Source organism: Protopterus annectens, chromosome 3.part0, assembly GCF_019279795.1.
Source record: "Protopterus annectens isolate FY-2018-M chromosome 3.part0, PAN1.0, whole genome shotgun sequence".
Lineage (NCBI taxonomy): Eukaryota > Metazoa > Chordata > Ceratodontiformes > Protopteridae > Protopterus > Protopterus annectens.
Genome location: NC_056731.1, coordinates 312,405,438 through 312,429,559, shown reverse-complemented (window position 1 = coordinate 312,429,559; position 24,122 = coordinate 312,405,438). Strand labels below are relative to the sequence as shown.

Below are 24,122 nucleotides of genomic sequence, written 5' to 3'. Positions count from 1 at the left end.
TGCTTAGTCCATCTGCCAGTGTATTTAGTTTTCCTGGCAGGAACTGAGCTTGTAGATGTACTTGGTAGCTCAAGGCTGTGTTCCCCACAATGCCATGGCTAGTCGGCAGAGGGGGTAAGAATGTGTACCCCCCTGCTTGTTTATGTACCACATAACAGTGGTGTTGTCCATCCTTACCATTAATTGTCCTGGAAGAATGTGGTCCTTGAAGGCTTTCAGAGGATTCTGTGCAGCTAACATTTCTTTATGATTGATGTGAAGGTGCATTTGAATTGGGTTCCACTTGCCCTGAATGCATTTCCCTGCCAAGTGCGCCCCCCCCCCCATGCATAGTCTGATGCGTCTGTTGTTAGGGTTTGGGCGGCAGGGGGTAGTGTGAATGGTAGTCCCTTGTTTTGATGGCAGATCTCTGCCCACCAAAGGAACTCTAGGCGTAGGCAAGGAATGATAGGAATCATTGCTTCTAGATCCTGAGAATGTTGACACCATAGGCTTTTTAGATACCATTGTAGTTTCCTCTTATGCAGTCTTGCATATGGAATTACAAGAATGCAGGAGGACATGAACCCCAAGGCTTGTAGTATTTGCCTTGTAGATAGCAGGGTTTTTGTGACCACCTGTTTGAAGTAGGTTGTCAAGTGAATTTGCTTCTCTGGCGTGAGGAAAGCCATCTGGGAAGTTGTATTCAAGCTTGCTCCCAGGAATATAATTTGTTGACAGGGTACCAGGTGTGATTTCTTTTCGTTTATGGTGTACCTCAGACAAGTTAGCACCTTCTGTACAAAAGCCAGATGATTCAAAGGTATGTCCTGGTTTTCTGCCTGAATTAGACAATCGTCCAGGTATTGGTATATTTAAATATTTCTTTGCCTGCAAAATGCAATGCCTGGAGCTAGGCACTTTGTGAATACCCTGGGCGCAGTAGATAAGCCAAAGGGCAGTGCAGAGAACTGATAGTGCATGTAGCCTGCTTTGAAGCGTAGGTATCGTCTGCAAGATTCTCTGATTGGGATGTGCAGGTATGCTTCCTTTAAATTTAGTGATGCCAACCAGGCATCTTTGCTTAGCATAGGAAGCAACTGGTGAACACTCAGCATCTTGAATTCTGGAATCACCAAAAAGGTGTTTAGAGTAGGCAGGTCCAGGAAAGGACGCCATGACTTGTCTTTTCTGGGTACCAGGAAAAATTTAGAGTAGAAACCTTGTCCCTTTTTCTTTTCTTTTACCAACTGAATAGCCCCTATGCTTAAGAGAGAGAGTACTTGCTTTTGGGCCTCTTCCCACTGATTTGGAGGTAGATCCGGCCAACCGCTTGGAGTTGGTGACGTGTGGAAGTGAAATCTGTTTCCTTGGGACACTATATTAAAAACCCATTTGTCCTGGGTAATGAGTGCCCAGTTCTTTGCATGAAGTGCAATCTTTCCCCCCAAAGGGCCAGTCAGTTGAAAAGTGCTTGGAAGTTTTAAAAAGAAGTCATTGAGACAGTTTACCATAGGGGGTTTTTATTACTCCCAAATTTGGAAGTGGAGGCCCCCCCACTGCTTAGTCCTGTGCGTCCCCTGGGACTGAAGCTTTGGTGCTCTGCTGGATCTGGGTTTGGACTGAGAAGGTCTGGAAGAGGCAGGAAAGGACCAGTTCTTAGAAGGCCAATACTTATTAAATCTTGGAGGTTGCACTTGTAAAAAGTCTTTAACAGTTTGCATAGATTTAGCTTTTTCCTCCATCTTTTTAAGAACTTCTTCTGCCTTGTTGCCAAACAGGTGGCCCTGATTTAAGGGAGCATCCAGTAATTTCGCTTTAACATGATCTGAAAATGGATTGCTCCTTAAGCCAAGCATGCCTTCTAAGTACAGACCCAGTTACCGCAGCCTTGCAAGATGCCTCTAGTGAATCAAAACCACATTGCAATGTATGTTTACCAACTTGTTCAGCAGAATGCATACAATCCTGTAAATCCTTATTTTCAGCACAATCAGGAGTCAACATCATTTTCTGTTTAAGCAATCCAATAATATGCAGCTGATACTTTAACATATGAAACTGGCAATTCAAGGCCCTAATGGCCAAAGTTGCAGAAGTGCACACCTTCTTACCCCATCTATCCAGCGCCCTGGAGTCTCTATCAGAGGGGGTAGGATTTTTGGCAGTAGTAGCTTTAATGCCCTTGGGTCCCTGTGAACTGGTTTCAGGATCCGCAGTAGGATTTTTGCAAAGGAACTTGTGAGAGTCAGGAAGCCTGTAATACCTATCAGGTTTTCTGGAAGCAGGAGGTAAAGAGTCAGTGGCCATGCTAGATTCCGAAAAAAGCATAATCAACAATGTCCAGTACAGGAGGTATAGCTAAAGGCCTGTGCTGGGGCAGGAGTAAGAAATCCCTAAGCCTCTTTTTAGAATCATCCTGATTTTCCCAGCGAAAAAGCTCTCAGAGTATGCAAGGTTTCACCAAAAGAGAAATCCTCTGGGGAGGGAAGCAGAGGGAATACAGTCGTCAGCATCAGAATCTTCATAGGTAGATAAGGGTAAATCCTGGTCATCAGAGGAAACAGAATTTTCAGAATCCTTGTCAGAAGTATCATAAGCAAACTCAGTCCTAGGTCTCTTAGAGGGGGAAGGTTGGCTTCCCCTGATTAAAGTAATAAGGTCTTCAGTCATTCTTATCATTTGTTCTTTAGGCATAGAGGCCTGACCATGCGGTCTGGGCATCAGTTTTCTAGGCCTTAAAGAAGAAGAAGATGGCGCCGGTTTAATATGCAAGTCAGTAGGCCTGAATACACCCTCAGAAGCCAGTGCCTGCACAGCGGCTCCGGACCCATCTAAGGTAGAGACATCCGCAGGTTCCACAGTTGAAACATGTCGTGGCATACCGGACTCCGAATGGGTCACAGTAGAGGCCTGCGAATCTGAAGTAGCGGGTATCAGGGGCTGCGAAAGCACCTCACTGAGTACCAGCGAACTGGGTGGCCTGTCTCTGACTTTATCTTTGCGTTTCTTCAGAATGTCGGTAGTTGGATGGCTTACCGAAGACATATCAGTATAATTGAACCAAGCACCAAAAAATTTAGAAGCGCAAATATACAGACGACGGATAGTTCATGGCTTAAATAAGGCACAAAACCGACAGCGAGGTACATCGTGGTCAGGGCCTAGGCAAGGAATACAGTATGAATTAAAATCTTTATGAGGTATTTGCTTTCCACAAGAAATGCAATTATTTACTTTTACTGACATCGGATTAGAGCAAGAAAAGTTTCCCCAACGCTTTTAGTTGAAGACTTCGGTTCTGAAACTCAAAAACAAAAATTTCAGGAGTCGGCCGACTGGCACTTGCGAACTGCTTCTGCTTCGGGCACCGCACAGCAAGAAAGACTGATGTAATGACATCGGCTGCATGTTTTATACCCCTGACGACCTGATGTCACGGAAGAAGAGACAGCAACCGAAGCAGGACCCAAGACTTTGTTAATCAAGCCGATTGAAGGCTACCTGCAAGCAGATAACCCAAATGTAATGACTGCAACAGTGAAACACGAAGAACACATATACTTCTTTTATCACATATACCAAGTTATTTTTAAAGATGTCAATGACGTCATACAAAATCTCATACACAAACAGTAATACAAGGGCTAAGAATATGGGGGAAAACATCAACACATCGTAATCTAAATTAACAGATTCAAGATCTACCTGCCTTTGAAAACAGTGTTATCTGCAGAAACAGGCAATCACCACCACAGCATTTCTCTCTAAATTAACAAATCACAGGTGGTCAAATCATTGTCAGGTAAAGTCAGTTTTAAGCAAATAAATAATGGATAATGGTGAAGGAATCTAGGATAAGGGGATGAGGTGTTTTGATTATGGGTCTAGAGTAAGAACTTGGTAATCCTGCAAGTTCCTTCAAGTGACACTGTCTTCTCTGCCCATTTTCTTAGGATCATAGGTAGGTACTAGGCTATCTGCTCGAGGGCATTTATAGACCTAGCCAGAGTGTGTCGGCTTTCACTGCCCCATTGATTAATTAACTGATCCTCTGTCAAGCAGAGCCAATGAAGTGATCCCATGGGATGTATTTTCTGTTACCCATCCACTCATCAAGGTTTCTCTTGAAGAGTGTTAGTGAAGGGCTCTGCCTGATGTAATTTGGAATTTTGTTCCAAAGCATGGGGAATCTCTGTGACAGGAATCTATCCCTCCACCGTGTTCTATTTAGTGTTGTGGTGAGGTTTAGCTCACTAGAGCGCATGGCTTGCAGTGACTTGGATTTCTTTAGGTGGAGCATGTCCATCAATTCTGAGCTGGACATGGCTTTATAAGTCAGGCAGAGATCACCTCTGAGTAAGCGATATGCCACTGAGCACAGCCGGAGTTTTTGCAGTCGGGCTGCATAGGATATATGTTTGAGGCCAGTAATCCTCTTGGTGAGGTACTTCTGTGGTCTTTCCAGCTGTTGGAAGTGTCTTGTGAGGTACATCCCAAATGGGGCACTGTACTCTATGATGGGTCTAATGAGTGACGAGTAGAGGGGCACCATAGCCTCTTTATTTCTAGATGAGAACTCTTTAGTAATTAGATGGGCCACATAGAAGGATTTCCTAACTACTTTGGCAATATGATTGTCAAAGGAGAGATTACTATCTACCTGGGTCCCCAAATCTCTTATTACCTCTTCTGTATTAATGGGCTGCCACCTATGTGGTAATTCGTGGGTGTTTTGTTTTTCGGAAACGGGATGACTATGCATTTTTTGAACTTAGCTTGAGGACATGACTTTGACACCAGATGTCCATCTCAGTAAGGCCCTTTTGGAGGATGTCCGTGTCAGCCGGAGAGTCAATTATGGCTCCCAGTTTGCAGTCATCGGCGAACTTAGTTAGCCATAGTCCTCCAGTGTTTGCCTGTACTTCTGAGAAGTATATGCCAAGCAGTAGGGGCCCCAGGACTGAGCCTTGCGGGACACCACTTGTGACTGGTTTAGAGTCGGACCTGGAGCCCATTATTCTTACCATGTGAGTTCTGTCTGTAAGCCAGTTGGCAACCCATCTCATGATGTAGGGGTTTATGTTCAGGCTGGTGAGTTTTTCTGCAATACCCAAGTGGGGAATGGTGTTGAAAGCCTTGGCGAGGTCAAGGTAGGCTGTGTGAACCACCTTTCCCTCGTCTATGGCCTTGGTGACGGTCTTGAAGAAGTCAACTAGGTTTAGTAGGCATGATCTGCCCTTAACAAAGTCGAACTGGGCCGGGTCAAGTGTTTGGGGGTTCCCAATGTCTTTGTTAATGAGTTCCATGATGATGCGCTCCATAGCCTTGCAGACCAGGCTAGTCAAGCTTATGGGGCAATAGTTACCAGGGTCAGTTGTGGCCCCTCCTTTGTGGAGAGGAATAACCATTGCTGTGCGCCATTCTATGGGCATATAGCCTGTGGAGAGGCTGAGGTTGAACAGTGTGTTTAGGTGGGGGGTTAGCTCATTCTGTAGTTCATGCAAGACGCAGCCTGGGACACCATCTGGTCACATTGACGCTGTGTTTTTGGCTTTTGAAAGGGCTGTTTTCACCTGTGCGTCTGTGATTTTTGGGACATTACACTTTTTCGGAATTGTTGTGGGCCCTTTAGGAGGTGAAGTTTGCACTGAATCTATCTGCCGGGATGTTGGCAATATCAGTAGGTTCAGTATATTTTGTGCTATTTTGCACTAGTTCAGTGCATATCTGCGAGTTGCCACTTAGATTCTTAGCATAGCTAAAGAAGGCTTTGTGGTTATCTTTTGAATTCTTGGCTATTTTTCTTTTGAAGTTAGCCTTGGATGATTTCATGAGGGACCTTAGTTTCTTTCTGATACTGATCAGGATGTCTTTCCTTCTTGGGATTTGCTTTTTTTCTGAATTAGTTTCCTCCTTTTATTGTATAGCCTGTTTATTGCAGGGGTCGACCAAACTGGTTTCCTTCTCTTAGAGGAGTGAGTCTTGGTTTTGCTAGGGATGGCATGATCCATGCATCCTTGTAGGTGCTCATAGAGTGCATTTGTAAAGGTTTCTGCATCTTGGGCAGCGTTATCCTTCAGCATGGGGGCTGTGAAACTTACCACCTCTGTCTTAAGTACGGTGAAGTTTCCTTTAGAAAAGTTTTTTACTGTGGTTTCCTTAGTTGGGGGTGGTGGTGGGGTGTGGACATCCAGACTGATTAGTTTATGGTCTGACCTAACCAGTGACAGGTTGACCTCCGGTGTGGTATACCTGTCGCCCATGTTGGTGATGACCAGGTCCAATATGTTTTCACCTCTGGTAGGGGAGTTTACCAGCTGATCCAGGGCGTTTGAGTTGATGAATTCCAGGAAGTGCTGGGCCTGGGAATTTGTACTCTAGTAGTTTTCCCAGTGAATGGTAGGGTAATTGAAATCGCCCAATATCAGGGTGTTCGGTAGGACCTTCATGTTTCCCAGTGTCTCCAGAAAGGTAGAGTGGTGGTCCTGGGTCATGGAGGGTGATCTGTAGCAGGCCACACTTTGCATTGCAGATTTGCCCGATGTCAGTTGCACATGGACGATCTCAAAGTTATCATACTGCGCGCCACTAACCTGGAGGAGTAGGCATCCTTGATGAATATGGATACACCTCTCCTTTTGTGTTTCAATCCGTGTTCTGTGGCCGAAACGTGTGGTATGAGTTGTAGCCCAGTAGTGCTGGGGTGCTCTCTGGAGCCTTAAACCAGGTTTCAGTTACTGCACAGATGTCGACGTTCTCCATACTGAGGAGTGCTTCGAGCTTGTGCATTTTGAGATTTAAACTCCTGGCGTTGAGTAGCATAACCCTCAGTTTTTTGTTAAGTGTGCTGTTTACGGAGGTGGGTTTGACTTTTGAGCTTTGCCTAAAAAAGGCACTATGGGGGCAGCAAGACCCTTGGCCAGTATTCGAAAGCCTAGGGGTGACAGGTGCAAGCCGTCTCTTGCGAAGCAACGCGGCTTGTCGAACATGTCATCCCAGGCTGACAGACATTGGATCCCCTTTGAATGACACCAGAAGCTAAGCCAATTGTTGAAATTGATCATTTTTTCTTTACACTAAGGTATCATTCTTGGTGAGGGCAGGATGCTACTCAGGGTCAGGCTCATACCCGCCTGGGCTACATGATCAGAGAGCTCTTCCATGTCTCTTTTCATGTAGTCCAGGGAAGTACGTCTCAGGTCATTCACACCAACATGAACAATGACAGAGTCATATTTGTACTTGTTCTGGAGTAACCTGAGTGCTTGTGTTATGTGGCAGATTCAGGCTCCCGAAAGGCAGCTAACAGTAACCTTCTGCTTGTCCAGCCTAGTGAGTGGGACGTCAGTGTGCCTGACTACAGAGTCACCTATTACTAGTGTGTTAGACATGTTATTTCGCCTTAAGGGCTGTGATTGTGCAGCACACTGATTTTGTGTTTTATGTGTTGTCTAGTTTGTAACGGGAAGTGCGGGTTGTTTGGGTGTCTGCTTTGGAGGTCTCTGATGCTTTTGCAGGTTTTTATTTAGAGCCTCCGAGTATGATTTTGTGTACTTACGTGTATTTTTTGCCAGTGCTGTTTTAGTAGTTGTGTGCGCAGCTGGAGGTGTGGTGCAAGTTCTCCTCTTGACTGTCTGTTCCAGTCTTGGGTGGAGACAGCTTAGCTTCCAGCTTGGCTGTATAATTGCATCTCTCGAATATGTTAGCATTTTGTGGTAGAAGGAGAGGGTTGTCTGTGTACATGAGGCAGTTGTAACATTGCCTCAGGATACCCAGATTCACCAGCTGGACTGGAGAGTGCACCTGAAGTTGCCCTTTGGTTATGCCTGAATAGTAGGGTGAGCTGCTTAGTCACTTGGTTGGTGAGGGGTGAATAAAGAGCCTTGTCCTGCTGGGAAATCAGTGTCAGGGTATGCTTGCTATTAGGTCTGAGCAAGTGCTGGGCTGTAAGATGGTTTTTGAGTGCATAGGTTGAGAGTTAGACTAGTTTCAAGGGAAAAACTAAGAGGAGACTTAGTAGAGCTGGGAATAATTTAGCTGTAGCTAACCGGCACTGCCCGGTGCGCAAAACCGTGCAAATGCGGTTTTTATAGTAGGGAAATGAAAGAGATAGAAATTAGCCCAAAATGGCCAATAAACTACTAACTTCTGGGCTGGAAACACTCCTCCAGGGACAGATAGGTTGCTCAAAGCTCCCCTCTCTCACAGGTGAACAGAGAAACTTCCTTCTATCCAAATAAGGTATGGGCAACTCAGAAACTAGTATCAAAGCCCTGAATTCGGCACTAGCCTGAAAACTGGACTACACTAGCTTAGAAAGGCGGGAAACAAGGAATGTTTTTGTTTATTCGAAAAGATAAGGCAAAAACAGTAAAAAATACACTTAAACAGCTTTAAATGACTACAAACGATCAGAAAAGGCTATCGCACTTTAGTGTGTAGCCTACAACAGTTAAATTATTTAAACAAAAACAACTTTTAAAAGTGCAGACAGTCAAATAAGTACAGTATGTGAAAAAAACAAGCTTTTAAATCACAATAAACGCTGGAAAATCTGCGTATAGGCAGAAAACATTTAAGTACAGCAAGAAAGTACAGAAAACTGATACTTAATCACTCCAAAGTCTCTCTTCTAAGCTAGAAGGCTTGTATCAGTTTAAGGCTTTCTAGTGCTACCCAATAGGTTAGTTACAGGAAAAATGGGAAACAAGCGCAGATGTGGTCTTTTAAACCAGAAAGTTGAAAGAGACGGACAAACTGTCCAAATGGACAATAAACTACAATTTCTGGGCCAAGAACCTCTCCTCTCGTGGTAGACAGGCTACCTAGTGTTTATCACTCCCACTGATAAGCTAGAAGGCTTTCTTCCAACACAGAAAGGCTTGTGGGGCTCAGAAACTTGCCAACAGTCCTAGATACAGCAACTCTGTATCTGGACTAGGCTAGTTACAGGAAAGGTGGGAAATAAGCGCAAGTGTGGCTTTTAAACCAGAATGTTGAAAGAGATGGGAAAAAACTGCCGAAACGGCCAATAGCTACAATTTCTGGGCCAGGAACCACTCCTCTTGTGGTAGATAGGCTACCTAATGCTTACCACTCCCACTGATAAGCTAGAAGGCTTCCCTCCAACACAGAAAGGCTTGGGGGGCTCAGAATAAATATATTTCAATGAGGTAACAGCTGGTAATGAAACCCTAAAACATCAAAACTTTCCCTTGTCAGGGTCAAACAAAGCTGACTACAATCTCCTCAGAGCAGGTATAAGCAGCTTCTCAACCACTGTCCCTTCAGCTGGAACTAGCACTGATGTTCAGGCCTACACCAAAAAACTATATGAGCACCTACATAGCTGTATGGACTCAGTAATACCTGACAGGACCAAATCATCTTCCTCAAAGAAGAGTAAACCTGTCTGGTGGACAGCAGCAACAAACAAACTCTATAACACAAGGAATAAACTGCTGTCCAGGGCCAAGAAGGAGCAGGTGCCAAGTTGAAAGCAATCTCTCCTTTGTCTGAGCAAGCAAATAAGGTCATTGGTGAAATCCTCTAAGGCTAACTTCGAGTCCAAATTGGCCACATCCACTAAGGACAGTCACAAGGCTTTCTTCACGTATGTCCGCAGTCTCAAAGGTAACAGAAAAATCTGCTCTGAACTGGTGGTCAATAACACCACAATACACACGTGCCATAGATATAGCCAACCCACTGGCAGACAGATTCAGTAAAAACTTCACCCCCCCCCATCAGTAAACCAGGACATGCCCAGCACCTGCCCCCATCCCCTCATCACCAGGGAGGTCCTTAATGCCCTCAAAGGCAACAATACAGTCTCCATGGGACCTGATAACATCCCTGGCTGTATCCTACATGAACTCCGGCATGAGCTGTCAACTCCATAAGACACCCTACTCAACCAAAGCCTGAGCAATGGCTTTGTCCCAGCTGAATGGAGGACAGCCAATGTCATCCCTCTACACAAAGGTGGTGTGTCCACTGACCCCGGCAATTACAGGCCCATCAGCTTAACTAGCCTGATCTGCAAGGCCATGGAATCCATGATCATGAACCTTATAAACAAGGACATTAGCAATCTCCAAACGCTTAACCCCACACAGTTTGGTTTTGTCAAAGGGAGAGCAAGCCTATTAAACTTGGCCAACTTCTTCAAAACAGTCATCAAAAGCCATGGACGAGGGGAAGACAATGCACACCACCTACCTTGACCTAGTCAAAGCCTTTTGACACTATTCCCCACTCGGGCATAATAGATAAACTCTCCAAGCTAGGCATCAACCTGTATGTTACCAGATGGGTAGCTAACTGGCTCACTGATCGAACTCACTCAGTCAAAGTAGGGGAAGCCACCTCTAGTAGTAGACCCATAACGAGCCGTGTACCACAAGGATCGGTCTACTGTTTGGGATATACTTTTCTGAAGTACAAGGCAAAACCAGTGGTCTGTGGCTGACCAAGTGTGCAGATGACTGCAAGCTGGGCGCCGTTTTAAATTCCTCTAGTGGTGTGAACATCCCGAAGAGGGCCTTACCCAAACTAATGACTGGTGCCAGAAGCATGGCCTCAAACTGAATGCCAAGAAATGCATCATTATCTCCTTTGGGGGAAAATGGGATGCCCACTAATTGTCACATTAAAAACAACATACTAAGCACACAATCAGTCGTGATGGACTTGGGCACCCAGGTTGATAGCAACCTCACTTTTGACCACATCACCTCCGTTGTACAGAGGACTTTCTGCATGGCCCACCTCATAAATAAGGGTATTTCATCCAGGAACAAAGAGGTCACAACATCCCTGTACTCCTCTCTTATCAGACCCATTATCGAGTACAATGCCGCCTTCAGCATGTACCTTGCCAAGCACATGCAGCAGTTGGAGAGACCACAGAGGTTCCTGACCAGGAAAATCCAGGGTCTCAAATACCCATTATATACGGATAGGCTAAAAGCTCTGCACCTTTACTCACTCTCTCACAGACTGCTCAGAGGTGACCTGCATCTGGCATACAAGGCCATCTTAGACCCAGCCTTGATGGAGTTGATGCATATTCGTAAGACAAACTCCACTCAAGCAATTGGCATGCAAGGCCTTAGCCTCCTCTGTAACATTAATAGAACTTGTTGGCAGGGATAGATTTGCATTCGAAAGACTCCCCCATTTGTGGAATAGACTCCCTCTCCATGTAAAGCAGAGTACCTCTCTATCCCTCTTTAGGAGGAAGCTGGACTGGATGGAAAACAGAAAATACACCCCTGGGATCCCACCTGTGCCCCTGCTGGACAAGGGAAATAGGTGCTGACTTTGAGAGAACATGGGCAAAATTCTTGGCTAAGCATATAACGGCATCTGGGCCAATAGCCTAGTATCATCCTATGAATCTATGAATGGCAGTGGACCTGAGCAGTGATGATGTCACAGAAATGTGCAAAATACTGAAGGCGAAGTAGCTATTCTAGCTTTGTCTAGTGATCATAAAGCCACTTATTAGAATTATGCAAATGTTTTCAGCATCAGTACACTCATCAGAAATAAGTGTTTGTATGTAAGACTTGCAGACTAGCAACAATGTGAAAGAGCTTTTCTCTTAACATTTAAACAGAGGATGCTGCAGTAGGATATTGAGGAGTAAGGCTGTAATAAGTTTTTGTTAATTCATTTATTACAAGTTATACTCTAAAAATGTACAGTTGGTTAGTTCACCAAATGAGATATTATCAAACAACTGGATGATGTACTTTACTACGTCTGCTACACCATGCAGTAGACAAAAAAGTATAAAATAGAATTGCATTTTCAATATACCTACAATTTAATTTTTATTATACAAGACTCACTAATAGAAAACATACTTTACCTGCAATTTAACCCCAGAAGCCTTTTTATTTGATATAAACATGTTAGTCTATCAGGACCAGCCAGCTGTTTCACAAAGTGAGCGTTGTGCTTAATCAAATTCTGACACAGCCAAATCTAAAAAATGAAATTGTATGACATCAGAAAATTAAATACAAAGAAGCAGACTTATGCATTTTCACATAGTGCAGCATTAACATTTATCCTCATTCATTTCTACTATCCATAATATTCAATATTCTCTTAAAGAACATTCCATAAAGTTTAGATTTTAAGCAGATCTTTAACATGTTTTTATTTCATCTGCTTGCTTTACATCTGAATCATTCACTGGAATATCTTTATTCTTCCAAATCTCCCAAACTATTTATCTCATGTAAGTGAGCACTTTCAGTTTACTTCAAAACATACCATTACATTTTATACACATTTGGATAGTTAGCTGATGCTACCAATGCTAAAAATGTTGTGTTGTTATTTTCAATGCCTAGCTATTCTATTAATGATGACTGTATATTTGTTTAATTGCTTGTTTTGTATTGCCTTGGGGCTGAGTAGTGTCTAAAAAGGGTCTTACTTCAGCCTTCCTCACCCACTTAAACAAATCAGACTAACTAAATGTGGCTTTCATGTACGCTATAAAGCCTGTCACACTTTTTTAGGATAAGGTGGCATTTTCAATTTTTGAACATTTTCTTTACTTGTTACTTCAGATGGACTTGATAGTTGTTGCTGAAGCACCTACCAAGAGGAGAAAATACTGAGAGAAGAAAGGAGCCACTTTTGAGATTTTAAGTATTTTCTTCTGATTTATTTCTTAGAAAAACTGCATTGCCGCCTACTTTTCGGCGTTTTCTTGCTTGCAAAAGTTGATATATGTATTAGAAACAGTATTTAGAACATACCTAGAGCCTGTTTATTGCATTTTTTGTGTTGCACTTAATTTAAAACCGTTTTTTCTTAAAATTGCATTTTACCTGCCTCTGGCCTAGCACACACGTATTGGGGTCATTTATTGCACTGTTCTGACTAGTTTGCTACTTGTGTGTCAGGTGGTTAACACTGAGCAGCCTGCCTGTCCCTGTAGGAGAGGTTACTGCCTAGAAACTGTAGTTTTATTGGCCATTTTGGGTCAATTCCAAACTCCTTGATCTCTCTCTCTTAAAACCCTGCAGCCGCATGATTTTGGCGTCTTTCCAGGCTTGATAGTTGTTGCTGAAGCACCTACCAAGAGGGGAAAACGCTGAGAGAAGGAAAGGAGCCACTTTTGACATTTTAAGTATTTTCTTCTGATTTATTTCTTAGAAAAACTGCATTGCCGCCTACTTTTCAGCGTTTTCTTGCTTGCAAAAGTTGATATCTGTGTTAGAAACAGTATACCTAGAGAGCCTGTTTATTGCATTTTTTTGTGTTGCATTTAATTTAGAATAGTTTTTTTCTTAAAATTGCATTTTACCTGCCTCTGACCTAGCACACACGTGTTGGGGTCATTTATTGCACTGTTCTGACTAGTTTGCTACTTGTGTGTCCCTGCTATCCTTAAACAAAAACAGAAAAACAAAAAAAATCTTGCTATTTTCCCACTTTCAATAATTTAAAAAAAAAGTTCAGTTACAGAGTTGCTGTTCTGAACTGTTTGTAAGTTTCTTGGAGGCCTGTGCTTACTTGGGCTAAAAGGAAGTCTCTGTGTTCACCACTGGCAGTGGTTAACACTGAACAGCCTGCCTGTCCCTGTAGGAGTGGTTACTGCATAGAAACTGTAGTTTTATTGGCCATTTTGGGTCAATTCCAAACTCCTTGATCTCTCTCTCTTAAAACCCTGCAACTCTCTTTTTGCGCGGTCTTGCGCACAGAGCAGCATCGGGCAGCACCGGTTTCTGGGTTATACTATTCCTGGCTCCACAAAGTCTGCGCTGCAAATTTTCCCTTAAAACTAGGCAAGCCTCAACTCAAGTGTTTCAGATCAACTGCTCTTATTGCAGCACTTGCATAACCCAAATCAGCACTTGTCCAAATCTCCTAGACAGCACTATTATAATACAGCATAAGACCCTCGATTGTCCGAAAGACAGGTGAAATTTACTTTTCCAAGCATGTCCAGAGGTCAGCTTCAGGTGTACTCTCCAGTTCAGCTGGTGGAATTGGGCATCCTGAGGCAATGTCACAACTGCCTCATGTATACAGACAACCCTCTCCTCTTACCTCTAGACACAAACACTTGTGAGAGATGCAAATACACAGCCAGACTGGAGGCTAAGTGCTCTCAACCCATGACTGTAACAGACAGTCAAGAGGAGGAGAGACACACTAGCATCACACCACCAGTCACACATGGATCTACAAAACAAGCACCGGCAAAACATACACATAAATACATAAAAACATACTCGGTGGCACTAGCTACAAATCTGAAAAAGAAACAGTGCCCTCCAAAGCAGACAAGCAAGCAACCTGCACCTCCAAACACAAGCCAGAAAACACATAATTCACCTCAACAGTGTGCCTCACGACAGCCCCTAAGGCAAAACACCATACCCAACACGCTAGTAATAGGAGACTATAGTAAGGCACACAGATGTTCCACTCACCAGGCTGAACAAGGAGAAGGTTACTGTCAGCTGCCTGTCGGGTGCTACGATCCGCCACATAACACAGGCACTTAGGTCACTCCAGAACAAGTACAAGTATGATGCTGTCATTGTACATGTTGGTGTGAATGATCTAAGACTTGCCTCCCTGGACTACATGAAAAGAGACATTGAGGAGCTCTCTGATCATGTAGCCCAAGCTGGTATGAGCCTGACCTTGAGTAGCATACTACCTTCACCTAGAATGATACCACAATACAAAGACAAAATGATCAATTTCAACAACTGGCTAAGCTTTTGGTGTCTTTCTAAGGGGATCCAGTGTCTGTCTGCCTGGGATGACATGATAGACAAACCTCGCTGTTTCGCCAGAGATGGTGTGCACCTGTCACCCCTAGGCTTTCGAATACTGGCCAAGGCTCTTGCCGTCCCCATAGTGCCTTTTTTAGGCAAGGCTCAAAGGACAAACCAACCCCCGTAACCAGCACAGGTAACCAAAAACTAAGGGTAATGCTACTCAACGCCAGAAGTCTCAACCTCAAAATGCACGCACTCGAGGCATTCCTCAGTATTGAGAAAATCGATGTTTGTGCAGTGACGGAAACCTGGTTCAAGGCTCCAAAGAGCACCCCAGCACTACCAGGTTACAATTCATATCATACCTTTCGGCCTCAGTTACCGGATCGCAGTACAAAGGGCGGAGGCGTATCCATATTCATTAAGGATACCCACATCTCCAGGTTAGTGGCACAGCATGATGCCCCAGAGATCATCCATGCGCAACTATCAGCAGGCAAAACCACATTTCAAGTCGTAGCCTGTTACAGATCGCCCACCATGTCCCAAGATGCTCACTCAGCATTCCTTGAGGCATTGGAAAATATAAAGGTCCTACCCTACACCATAATTTTGGGTGATTTCAACTACCCTGGTATAGACAGGGCGAACTACCAAAGTTCTAACTCCTATGCCCAGCGGTTCATAGAATTTATAAATTCAAATGCCCACGAACAACTGGTACGTTCTCCCACTAGAGGGGACAACATACTGGATTTAGTCATCACAAATATGGGCGCCCATTGTACCACACCCGTTATCACTCCCTCTCTGGTCAGATCAGACCACAAACTGATAACCCTAGACATCCTCACCCCTCCACCTCCCCCAGTCAAAGAAACCATCGTAAAAAACCTTTACAAAGCAAACTTCAAACTACTTGCATCAGAAGTGGAAAGCTTCACTATCCCCCTGCAGAAGGATAATGATATCCAGGATGCAGAATCCTACACCAAGGCACTTTATATACATCTTCAGGATTGCATGGACCATGCTATCCCAAATAAAGCCAAGACTCCTTCCTCAAGCAAGACGAAACCAGTCTGGTGGACCCCGGCCTTAAGCAAACTATACAATAAAATGAGGAGACTTATACAAAAAAAGGCAAAATCTCAAGTAGAAAAATCTTCCCTGATCAGCTTTAGTAAGAAATTGAGGGCCCTAATCAAGTCAACTAAAGCCAATTTTGAAAAGAAAGTTGCCAAGGATGCCAAGGATAACCATAAGGCCTTCTATGGTTACGTCAAAAACCTAAATGGCAACGCTCAAGTCTGTTCTGAGCTAGTACAAAATGGAACAAAATACACTGACCCCACTGACATAGCCAACATCTTGGCTGACAGGTTCAGTGCAAATTTCTCCCCCCCTCATGACCTACAGGGCCTATTACTATTCCAGGGGATTGTGTAACTCCAATTGTTACTGATACGTTGGTTAATAAGGCTCTATCCAAAGCTAAAAACACTGCCTCCATGGGACCAGATGGTGTCTTGGGCTGTGTCATACGTGAGCTCCAAAATGAATTAACCCCGCATCTGAATACCCTGTTCAGTCTCAGTCTCTCGACAGGATATGTGCCCATGGAATGGCGCACAGATACGGTGGTTCTGCTGCACAAGGGTGGGCCTACAACCGACCCTGGGAACTACCGACCAATAAGCCTGACCATTTCTGATCTGTAAGGCAATGGAGCGAATCATTATGGAACTCATAAATGGAGAGATTGGGAACCTCCAAACACTTGACTCCACACAGTACGACTTCGTCAAGGGCAGATCATGTCTCCTGAACCTGGTGGACTTCTTTTGAGACAGTTACTCAGGCTATAGATAAGGGAAAGGAGGTACACAGTGCTTACCTTTACCTTGCTAAAGCATTTGACACCATTCCCCATTCGGCTATTATTGACAAACTCACCAACCTGGGCATAAACCCTTACGTCACAAGATGGATCGCAAACTGGCACTCCGACAGATCCCACAAAGTAGGAGTAGCGGGATCTATGTCCGAATCCAGACCAGTAACGAGCGGTGTGCCTCAGGGCTCTGTCCTGGGGCCCCTCCTGTTTGGCATATACTTCTCAGAAGTACAGGTAAGCACTGATGGGCTGTGGCTGACCAAGTTTGCGGACGACTGCAAACTGGGTGCTATAATAGAGTCTCCGGCTGACATGGATATCCTCCAGAAGGTCCTTAACGAGACTGATGCATGGTGTCAAAGCCATGGTCTCAAGCTAAATGCTAAAAGATGCGTAGTAATCCCCTTTGGAAAAAACAGAGTACCCGCGAACTACCACATAGGAGGTAACCCCCTGAAATCTGAAGTAGTAATAAGGGACCCAAGCAGATAGTCAGCTTTCCTTTGATAACCATGTTGCCAAGGTGGTTAGAAAATCCTTCTATGTGACCCATCTGATCACGAAAGGGTTCGCATCAAGATCTAAGGATGCAGTGGTGCCCCTCTACTCTTCCCTCATCAGACCCATTACTGAGTACAATGCACCAATTAGAATGTACCTGGCTAGGCATCTCCAGCAGCTGGCGAGACCACAGAGGTACCTCACTAAGAGGATTACTGGCCTCAAACAGTTGCCCTATGCAGCACAATTGAAAAAACTAAGGCTTTTCTCTGATGCATACCGCCTTCTCAGAGGCGATCTCTGTCTAACATACAGAGCCATGTCCAACCCAGAACTGTTGAACATGCTCCATCTTAGCAAAACCAAATCCACTCAAGCTACACACTCTAGGGATATAAACCTCAGCACAACAATGAATAGAACATGCTGGAGGGATAGATTCCCTTTGCAAAGACTTCCCTTGCTGTAGAACAAGGTCCCGATCTACACAAGACAGAGCCCCTCACTAGCACTCTTCAAGAGGAACCTTGATGAGTGGATGGGTAACAGAAAGTTCACACCATGGATCATACCTACAGCTCTACTACATAGGGGCCAAGGGTACTAGCTGCTAGATCAAGGGCCTAGGGAACTAACCGAAGGGGCAGTGAATACCGCACAATGTGGCTGAGCTAATATATGCCTTCGGGCAGATAGCCCAGTATTTACCTATGAACCTATGAATGACCTCTGCTCCTTTGTTTCCCATAGACAATGTGAACAGTTGTGAAGTAAAATTAGGGGGGAACTCAAGTGCACTTCACTTCAAGAGGATGAACAAAACTGGACTCCAGAATCCAGTGAGCAAGTTGTTTCACTCAGAACAAGAAAAAGCAGAAATCTTCTTCCTTCCCTTCTTTTTTTTTATTGTTTGTTTTTAAAGATTCAGCCAGTAATGAAGATGACAGAACATGCAGACAAAAATCATCATGCATTTTCAATGTTCTGAAAAAAAACAGCATACACTATAGATTTGGAAGCTATGAGAAAATACAGTGGTTACAACTGCAGCTGTTGGTGACTTTTTCAGGGGACATTACTTAACATTAAGTCAAACACAAAGGACTTGCACTTTGAAAAAGGAAATGAGTAAACATTTAACTAGATTGTTGATGTCAAACAAGACCTAAATGGCTGGATGATACTGCAAGGCTAGACAAGTGACTGTCACTTCAGGATGCAAAAGACAGTACTAAAATGAACATGAGATGTGCTTCCTTTTACAGCTAGGCTGCTCCAACAGCCACAACTCAAGATTGCAATTTATCTTGCAAAAGGGCATCCAGTGGCTGAATAAAAGTGTCAGACACCAACGTTAGACTCTGACAGACAACTTTTTCAAAGCCTACATCAATGACTGTTATAGTGCAAATCTTTTTCTTCATCTTCCTCGACCATTACGCATCTCAGGCAAACAGTCAGTCCTTCTGTTTCTCTGTTCTAACAGCTACTGACATAGTGAGTAGCAGTTGGACAGTGGAAGGCCCTCATAGTGGCAGACAGATGGGATATTTTGGCCCTAAACTTATCTCCTCAGCAGTGATGGATGCCTCCCGCCAAAGAAAGGTCCTATAATAATGGCTCCAGTGGTAGCTGTGTACTTCCACATGCTCAGACTTTCCAGCTGCAGAAATGAACAATGCTGTTAGGCCAAAAATGCTTCTTTCTCCCTGGTATTCTTGTTGTTTCACCATTTCAGGTCTCCACCCGGTGGCAGTGGTGCTCTCAGTCAGACTGCCTTCCCCCAAGGAGAAGTGAGGAGGCTATACTGTGCCCTCTCTTAAAAAGGCTGGACTGCTAGTGAAACTCATGTAATCTGGAAAACAGTCCTGGACACATCCCTCTGTGTCATGAAAATGGCATGCCAAAGACAAAGTCCTGCTCTGGGTTGGGAGGGTGGCCTAATGGTTAAGGTGTTTGCCTTACAAACACAAGGTGCAGGGTTTGAGTCTCACAAGGGATAATTGGCTAGGCTTAAAATGGCTCGCAAGGGCAGTTAGCTTAGTACTAACCTATGAACCAGCTCCAACTGAAGCCCAGGCTCCTGTAGGATTACTAAAAGTTTTTGAAACACCCATCATGTAATAAGAGCTGGAACCTAAAAAGGCAAGACAAAAAAGCTGAGAAATTAAGGCCCAACAAGGCAGAGGGGAACACCCTCCTGCCCACTCTTTTCAACATTAGGGCTTCTTAGTATGTGGCAGCATAGGGAGATGTTGTGGTTTCTATGACCTATGATAGACCACAGACCACACAGTAGAATCTGACTTCACTTAGGATGGTCACATACAAAAAGAATCTGCTTTCTTTTGAGCTCAACTAGCAGAATCTAATAACAGGCTGCCTAAATGATAATCTTGGCAAAGGGCTCAAAAAAAAAGGGGGGGATGACCCAAATTTTCTCCTCCCCAGATACTCATCAGACATTTCTTTGGGGGAAGAATGGAACCAGAAGCCTGTAGATAGGTTCATAGGTGTATACTAGACTAATGGCCCTGAAGCCTTTACAAACCTAGCCCTTAGGATTACCCTGGCATCATGCCACCTGAATTTAGTTCCCAGTGCCTCTGTCAAGTACAGACACTGAAGTGATCCCCGAGGTACATTTTCTATTTCCCATCCACTTATCAAAATTTCTCTTGAAGATGGCCAGTGAGGCACTCCACTTGACATGTATGGGAAGTCTATTCCATAGCATGGGCAGTCTCTAGGTTATGAACCTGTCCCTCCAGCTTGTTCTGTTGATTGTGGTAATGAGGTTGAGGTCTCTGGAACATGTAGTGTGGAGGGATTGGGATTTCTTTAGATGTAGCATTTCCAAAAGAGTTGGGTCAGACATGGTTTTGTAAGTCAAGCAGAGATCACCTCTAAGTAAGCGATATGAGCGAGAGAATATTTGGAGTTTTTTGTCTGTCCATATAGGACGTGTTTAAGGCCTAAGATCCTCTTTGTGAACTATTTCTGCAGCCTCTCCAGTTGTTGTAGGTGTCTAGTGAGGTACATGCCAAATGGGGCATTGTACTCGATAACTGGCCTAATGAGGGAAGAGTAGAGGGAGACAATGACCTCTGACCTCTTTCTTCCTGGATGCAAAACCCTTAGTAATGAGATGTGCCACATAGAAGGACTTTCTGATCACAGTGGCAATGTGGTGGTCAAAAGAGAGGTTGCTGTCAACCTGCGTTCCCACATCTCTTATGACGCTTTCTGTGTTCAGTGGACTACCATCACTGTGGTAATTCATGGGAACTGGGTTTTTTCCAAAGGGCATTAAGCTTAAGGCCATGGTTCTGACACCAGTCATTGGTCTCAGTGAGGCCTTTCTATAGAATGTCAACATCACTTGGGGAGTTAATTATGGCTCTCAACTTGCAATCTTCTGCGAACTTTGTCAGCCAGAGTCCCTTCGTGTTGGCCTGGACTTCAGAGAAGTAGATACCAAACAGGAGAGGACCCAGGACCGAACCCCAGTGACTGGCCAAGTTTATCAGCATGAGGGGCTGTTCTAAGGAAGGAGTCATCCAGTGGAGAGCTGTAAGGAGAAAAACAGGTTTCATTATTCTTATATGTCTCAAAAGATAATGTCTTCCAAATACTTTGACTCTTCCACAGAAGCAAAATGGGAAAAACAAACCTTACCTCCCATTAGCTCCAGATACATTTGTTCTTGGCCAAAATGCGCACAGTAAAGTATGTAACGCATGCATGTCAAGTGTCAGGAGACAGGACACCTGCACATGGACATTCATCTGCTACATGCACTGCAGAGATAAGAGAGAGAAGTAATGGGGCTGATGCTAGCATAAGGACACGTTCCCCAAGATTTTGCTTTTGAACCTGCAAGAACAGGGCCCAAAAGACCTCAGGGGAATTAGTTGATGATGCTGACACTTGAGTCTTTTTGACGCTCCTCACACTGTGCCACTAAGCCCTGCCAGATCCAAGGTGTCAAGTCATTGATCCTGACTGTAGCCAGAACGAATGCCAGGTGAGACCAGCATCACCCCTCAAGAGCAAGCTGGTCATGGTATGCAAGTGTGTTCTGGCTGCTTTACATGACAAGGGGTGCTCACCCAAAAAGATGCATCCTTCCTAGGTAGTCAACGGCAGTGATCTTCTCACTATTCACCAAAGCAGGTATTAAATGAAACCCATTACACTTAAATATATGGCAACCAGGAACAAAGAGCTTGCCTTAAAAGACAGACATATTTCAACCAGTGCGAGATCTCAATTTGTCTTCTGCTTTATGCACTTTGAAGGTGCTCCTGGATAGGCCTGGAAATAGGGAAGGGACTCACCTCATGGTCTTTACATGGTGCACTCTGAAATACTATCATCATTTAAACAAAATGATTGGACTAGGATTTCTTTCTCTTACATTTTCAGTTATCGAAGTTTAAAAGGCATGTACTGCAGGATTTCATGTCACACTCCGACTTCAAGCAACAAAGACAACGTCAGTGCAGGCCTTGGTTTGTGATTTGGTGGTAGTAAGATCATTTCAAAAACTCAGCTGCTACAACCATGAAATATATGAACTTTTCCATTAGAAATGACACTGTAATCTGAAACTTGTAAATGGCAGAGGAGAACTGCTAGGCTAAGGGAGTAGGCACACTCTTAGTGGAGCATGACATCAAGAGATACACCAGAAGACCGCCTTTCAAATGCAAAAGTTTCAAAGAAATATATCCAAACAGAAAATAAAAGAAAGGATAACACAAGTACTGAACCAACAATCGATGTCCTCAGTGTTAGTTCACAATAACTCTCTTGCCCAATATGATTTAAGAAACCAGCACAATAATAATAACAATAATAAAGCATAAAATGGCAACTTTCTTACCAGTCTCTTGGAATCTTCACTTTGTCTGTAGAAAAAAAGGAGCTGTCTCACTAAAGGTGTTAAATTAGCTCCACTGTTGATGGAAAAAACTCCTCCTGACTGCGATGCATTCATATAACTATCAAATTCCCGTCTCTGGATTGAGTACTGCAAAATACAAAAATACACACATTTATTAAACAATTTCCTGATTTAGTTATCAACACATTCCACCACCATTAGTTTACAAAATAAAAATAATGATTTAATTATTTTTGTCTTGCAGCTAAACTAAACATTGAATGCCAGTTTCTGTTAGTGTACAAGTAAAATACAATTTACTCTAAATTCAGGATTACTAGGATGAAAACAATCAAATATGGGGGATAATAAAATAAACCACTGCAAAGTATACTTCACTTTAACTTGCTCCAAAATTATGTAGCAAGGCTTACTACTCTGACTGTGAACTAGCTCCACTGATGCAAATATAACATGGGAATAATGAAGTGTTGGTTACAGAGCATTCTGTAAATGAAAGTTATGTACTTACTGTAACATCACATCTTCATTATCCACGTCTGTTCACTTCCATACTGAAGGACTAGTTGTCACACGTGAGAACAGACTGGCAACATGACTCACCCAAAGACAGCACCCCTCTGACCCCTAACCCCAGGTGCCCCATGCCTCCTTCTCCAGAAAATATGCCATATGTACCCACAGACCTTGAGTGGAATATCTATGTAACTCCTGCAAACTTTTAAGAAAACACCTGCCTCTCTAAGGCCTCAGAAAGAGGCCAGCTAGTCCTGTCAGAACAGTAAAAAGGTGATAATGTGGAAGGGGAAGGAGGGTGGGTATGTGGAAGTGGAGAGACATGGATGATGAAGCACCTTGAGTGGCATCGTGGCAGAATACCATGCAGTATGGTAGCCCTGAAGGAAGACACTGATCTGGAGACCACATCCATCCAGTTTATAGTATCTTACAGAGTTATGCAGGGATGTCCCTTTTGCAGCAGAACATACATCATGAACTGATGAACACTGAAGAAGGCAGAGTAAGTAGTAAGCTCAAGGTTTACACGGTAGGCTTTTGTTACCAGAAGTAAAACACAAGGTAATACAGTTTGCCAAACATTTGGGCCACAAAGTCTCAAAAACAACACTCTCCAGACTGTGGAGAGCAAAGAAAATAAACTGGTTATCTTCTCCAGAAACTTTGGCTCTTTGCAAATACAACCTCAACTGTCTGCATACTTCTAAATAATGCAAAATGTATTTCTGGTACGAATACCGCAGAAGTGGGGAGAGACATCCAAATAACAGACTAGTTAATATTGGTCTCTGAAGCTACCTTAGGCATAAAGGATGGAGTCATATGTTGAGAAATCTTATCCTCAGGGAACACCAAATAAAAATAGTTTAGGTGCTTGTCTAGATGAAGTAATGGCTGCAAGGAAAGTACAGTTGTGTACCTACCATAAATGTAGATGTTCGAGTGTATTCACTGTTGCAGTCATTACACTTGGGTTATCCTGCTGGCAGGCTACCCACAGTTGGCCTGAATTCCAAAGTCCTGGTCCGGCGTCGGTTGCTGTCACCTCTTCCCTGACGTCAGTGCGCCAGGGGTATAAAAGATGCAGCCGACGTCATTTTCTTCAGTTTTTCTTGCCCCAGATGTCAGGTGCCCCCAAAAGGGTAGGTTAAAAATTCTGCTCATAAAAAAGCATGCACTAACATAAACATTACCTTCATCTACAAGCAAATACACCACAAATACACCAAGATAGAGCAAAATCCTTAAAAGGTAAGACACCCTTGATCACTATAAGTAAAAAACTAAGAGCTCTCATAAAATCATCCAAAGCAAATTTTGAGAGAAAAATAGCTAAAGACTCAAAAGACAATCATAAGGCCTTCTTTAGCTATGTTAGAAACCTGGGAGGAAACTCCCAGATATGCTCAGAACTAGTTCAAAATGATGTGAAGATTACTGATCCTACAGACATTGCCAACATACTGGCTGACAGGTTCAGTGCAAACTTCTCCCCTCCCCCAAAAGGAGAGATATCTATACCAAGCGATTGCAGCCCCCAAACATCTCCAAC

General features: G+C 43.7%; 1 protein-coding gene across 1 annotated transcript in view; it reads right to left on the bottom strand.

The window, feature by feature from the left end:
• The window catches only part of UBE3C (ubiquitin protein ligase E3C), a 2,314,788-nt gene that overhangs the window by 1,986,305 nt on the left and 304,361 nt on the right, over positions 1-24,122 (bottom strand). Inside the window, exons 5-6 of the mRNA XM_044064789.1 lie at positions 22,031-22,177; positions 11,861-11,976 (exon numbers count right to left, since the gene is read on the bottom strand). Coding sequence (XP_043920724.1) covers positions 11,861-11,976; positions 22,031-22,177 — 263 coding nt within the window. The remainder of the gene's footprint in view (positions 1-11,860; positions 11,977-22,030; positions 22,178-24,122) is intronic.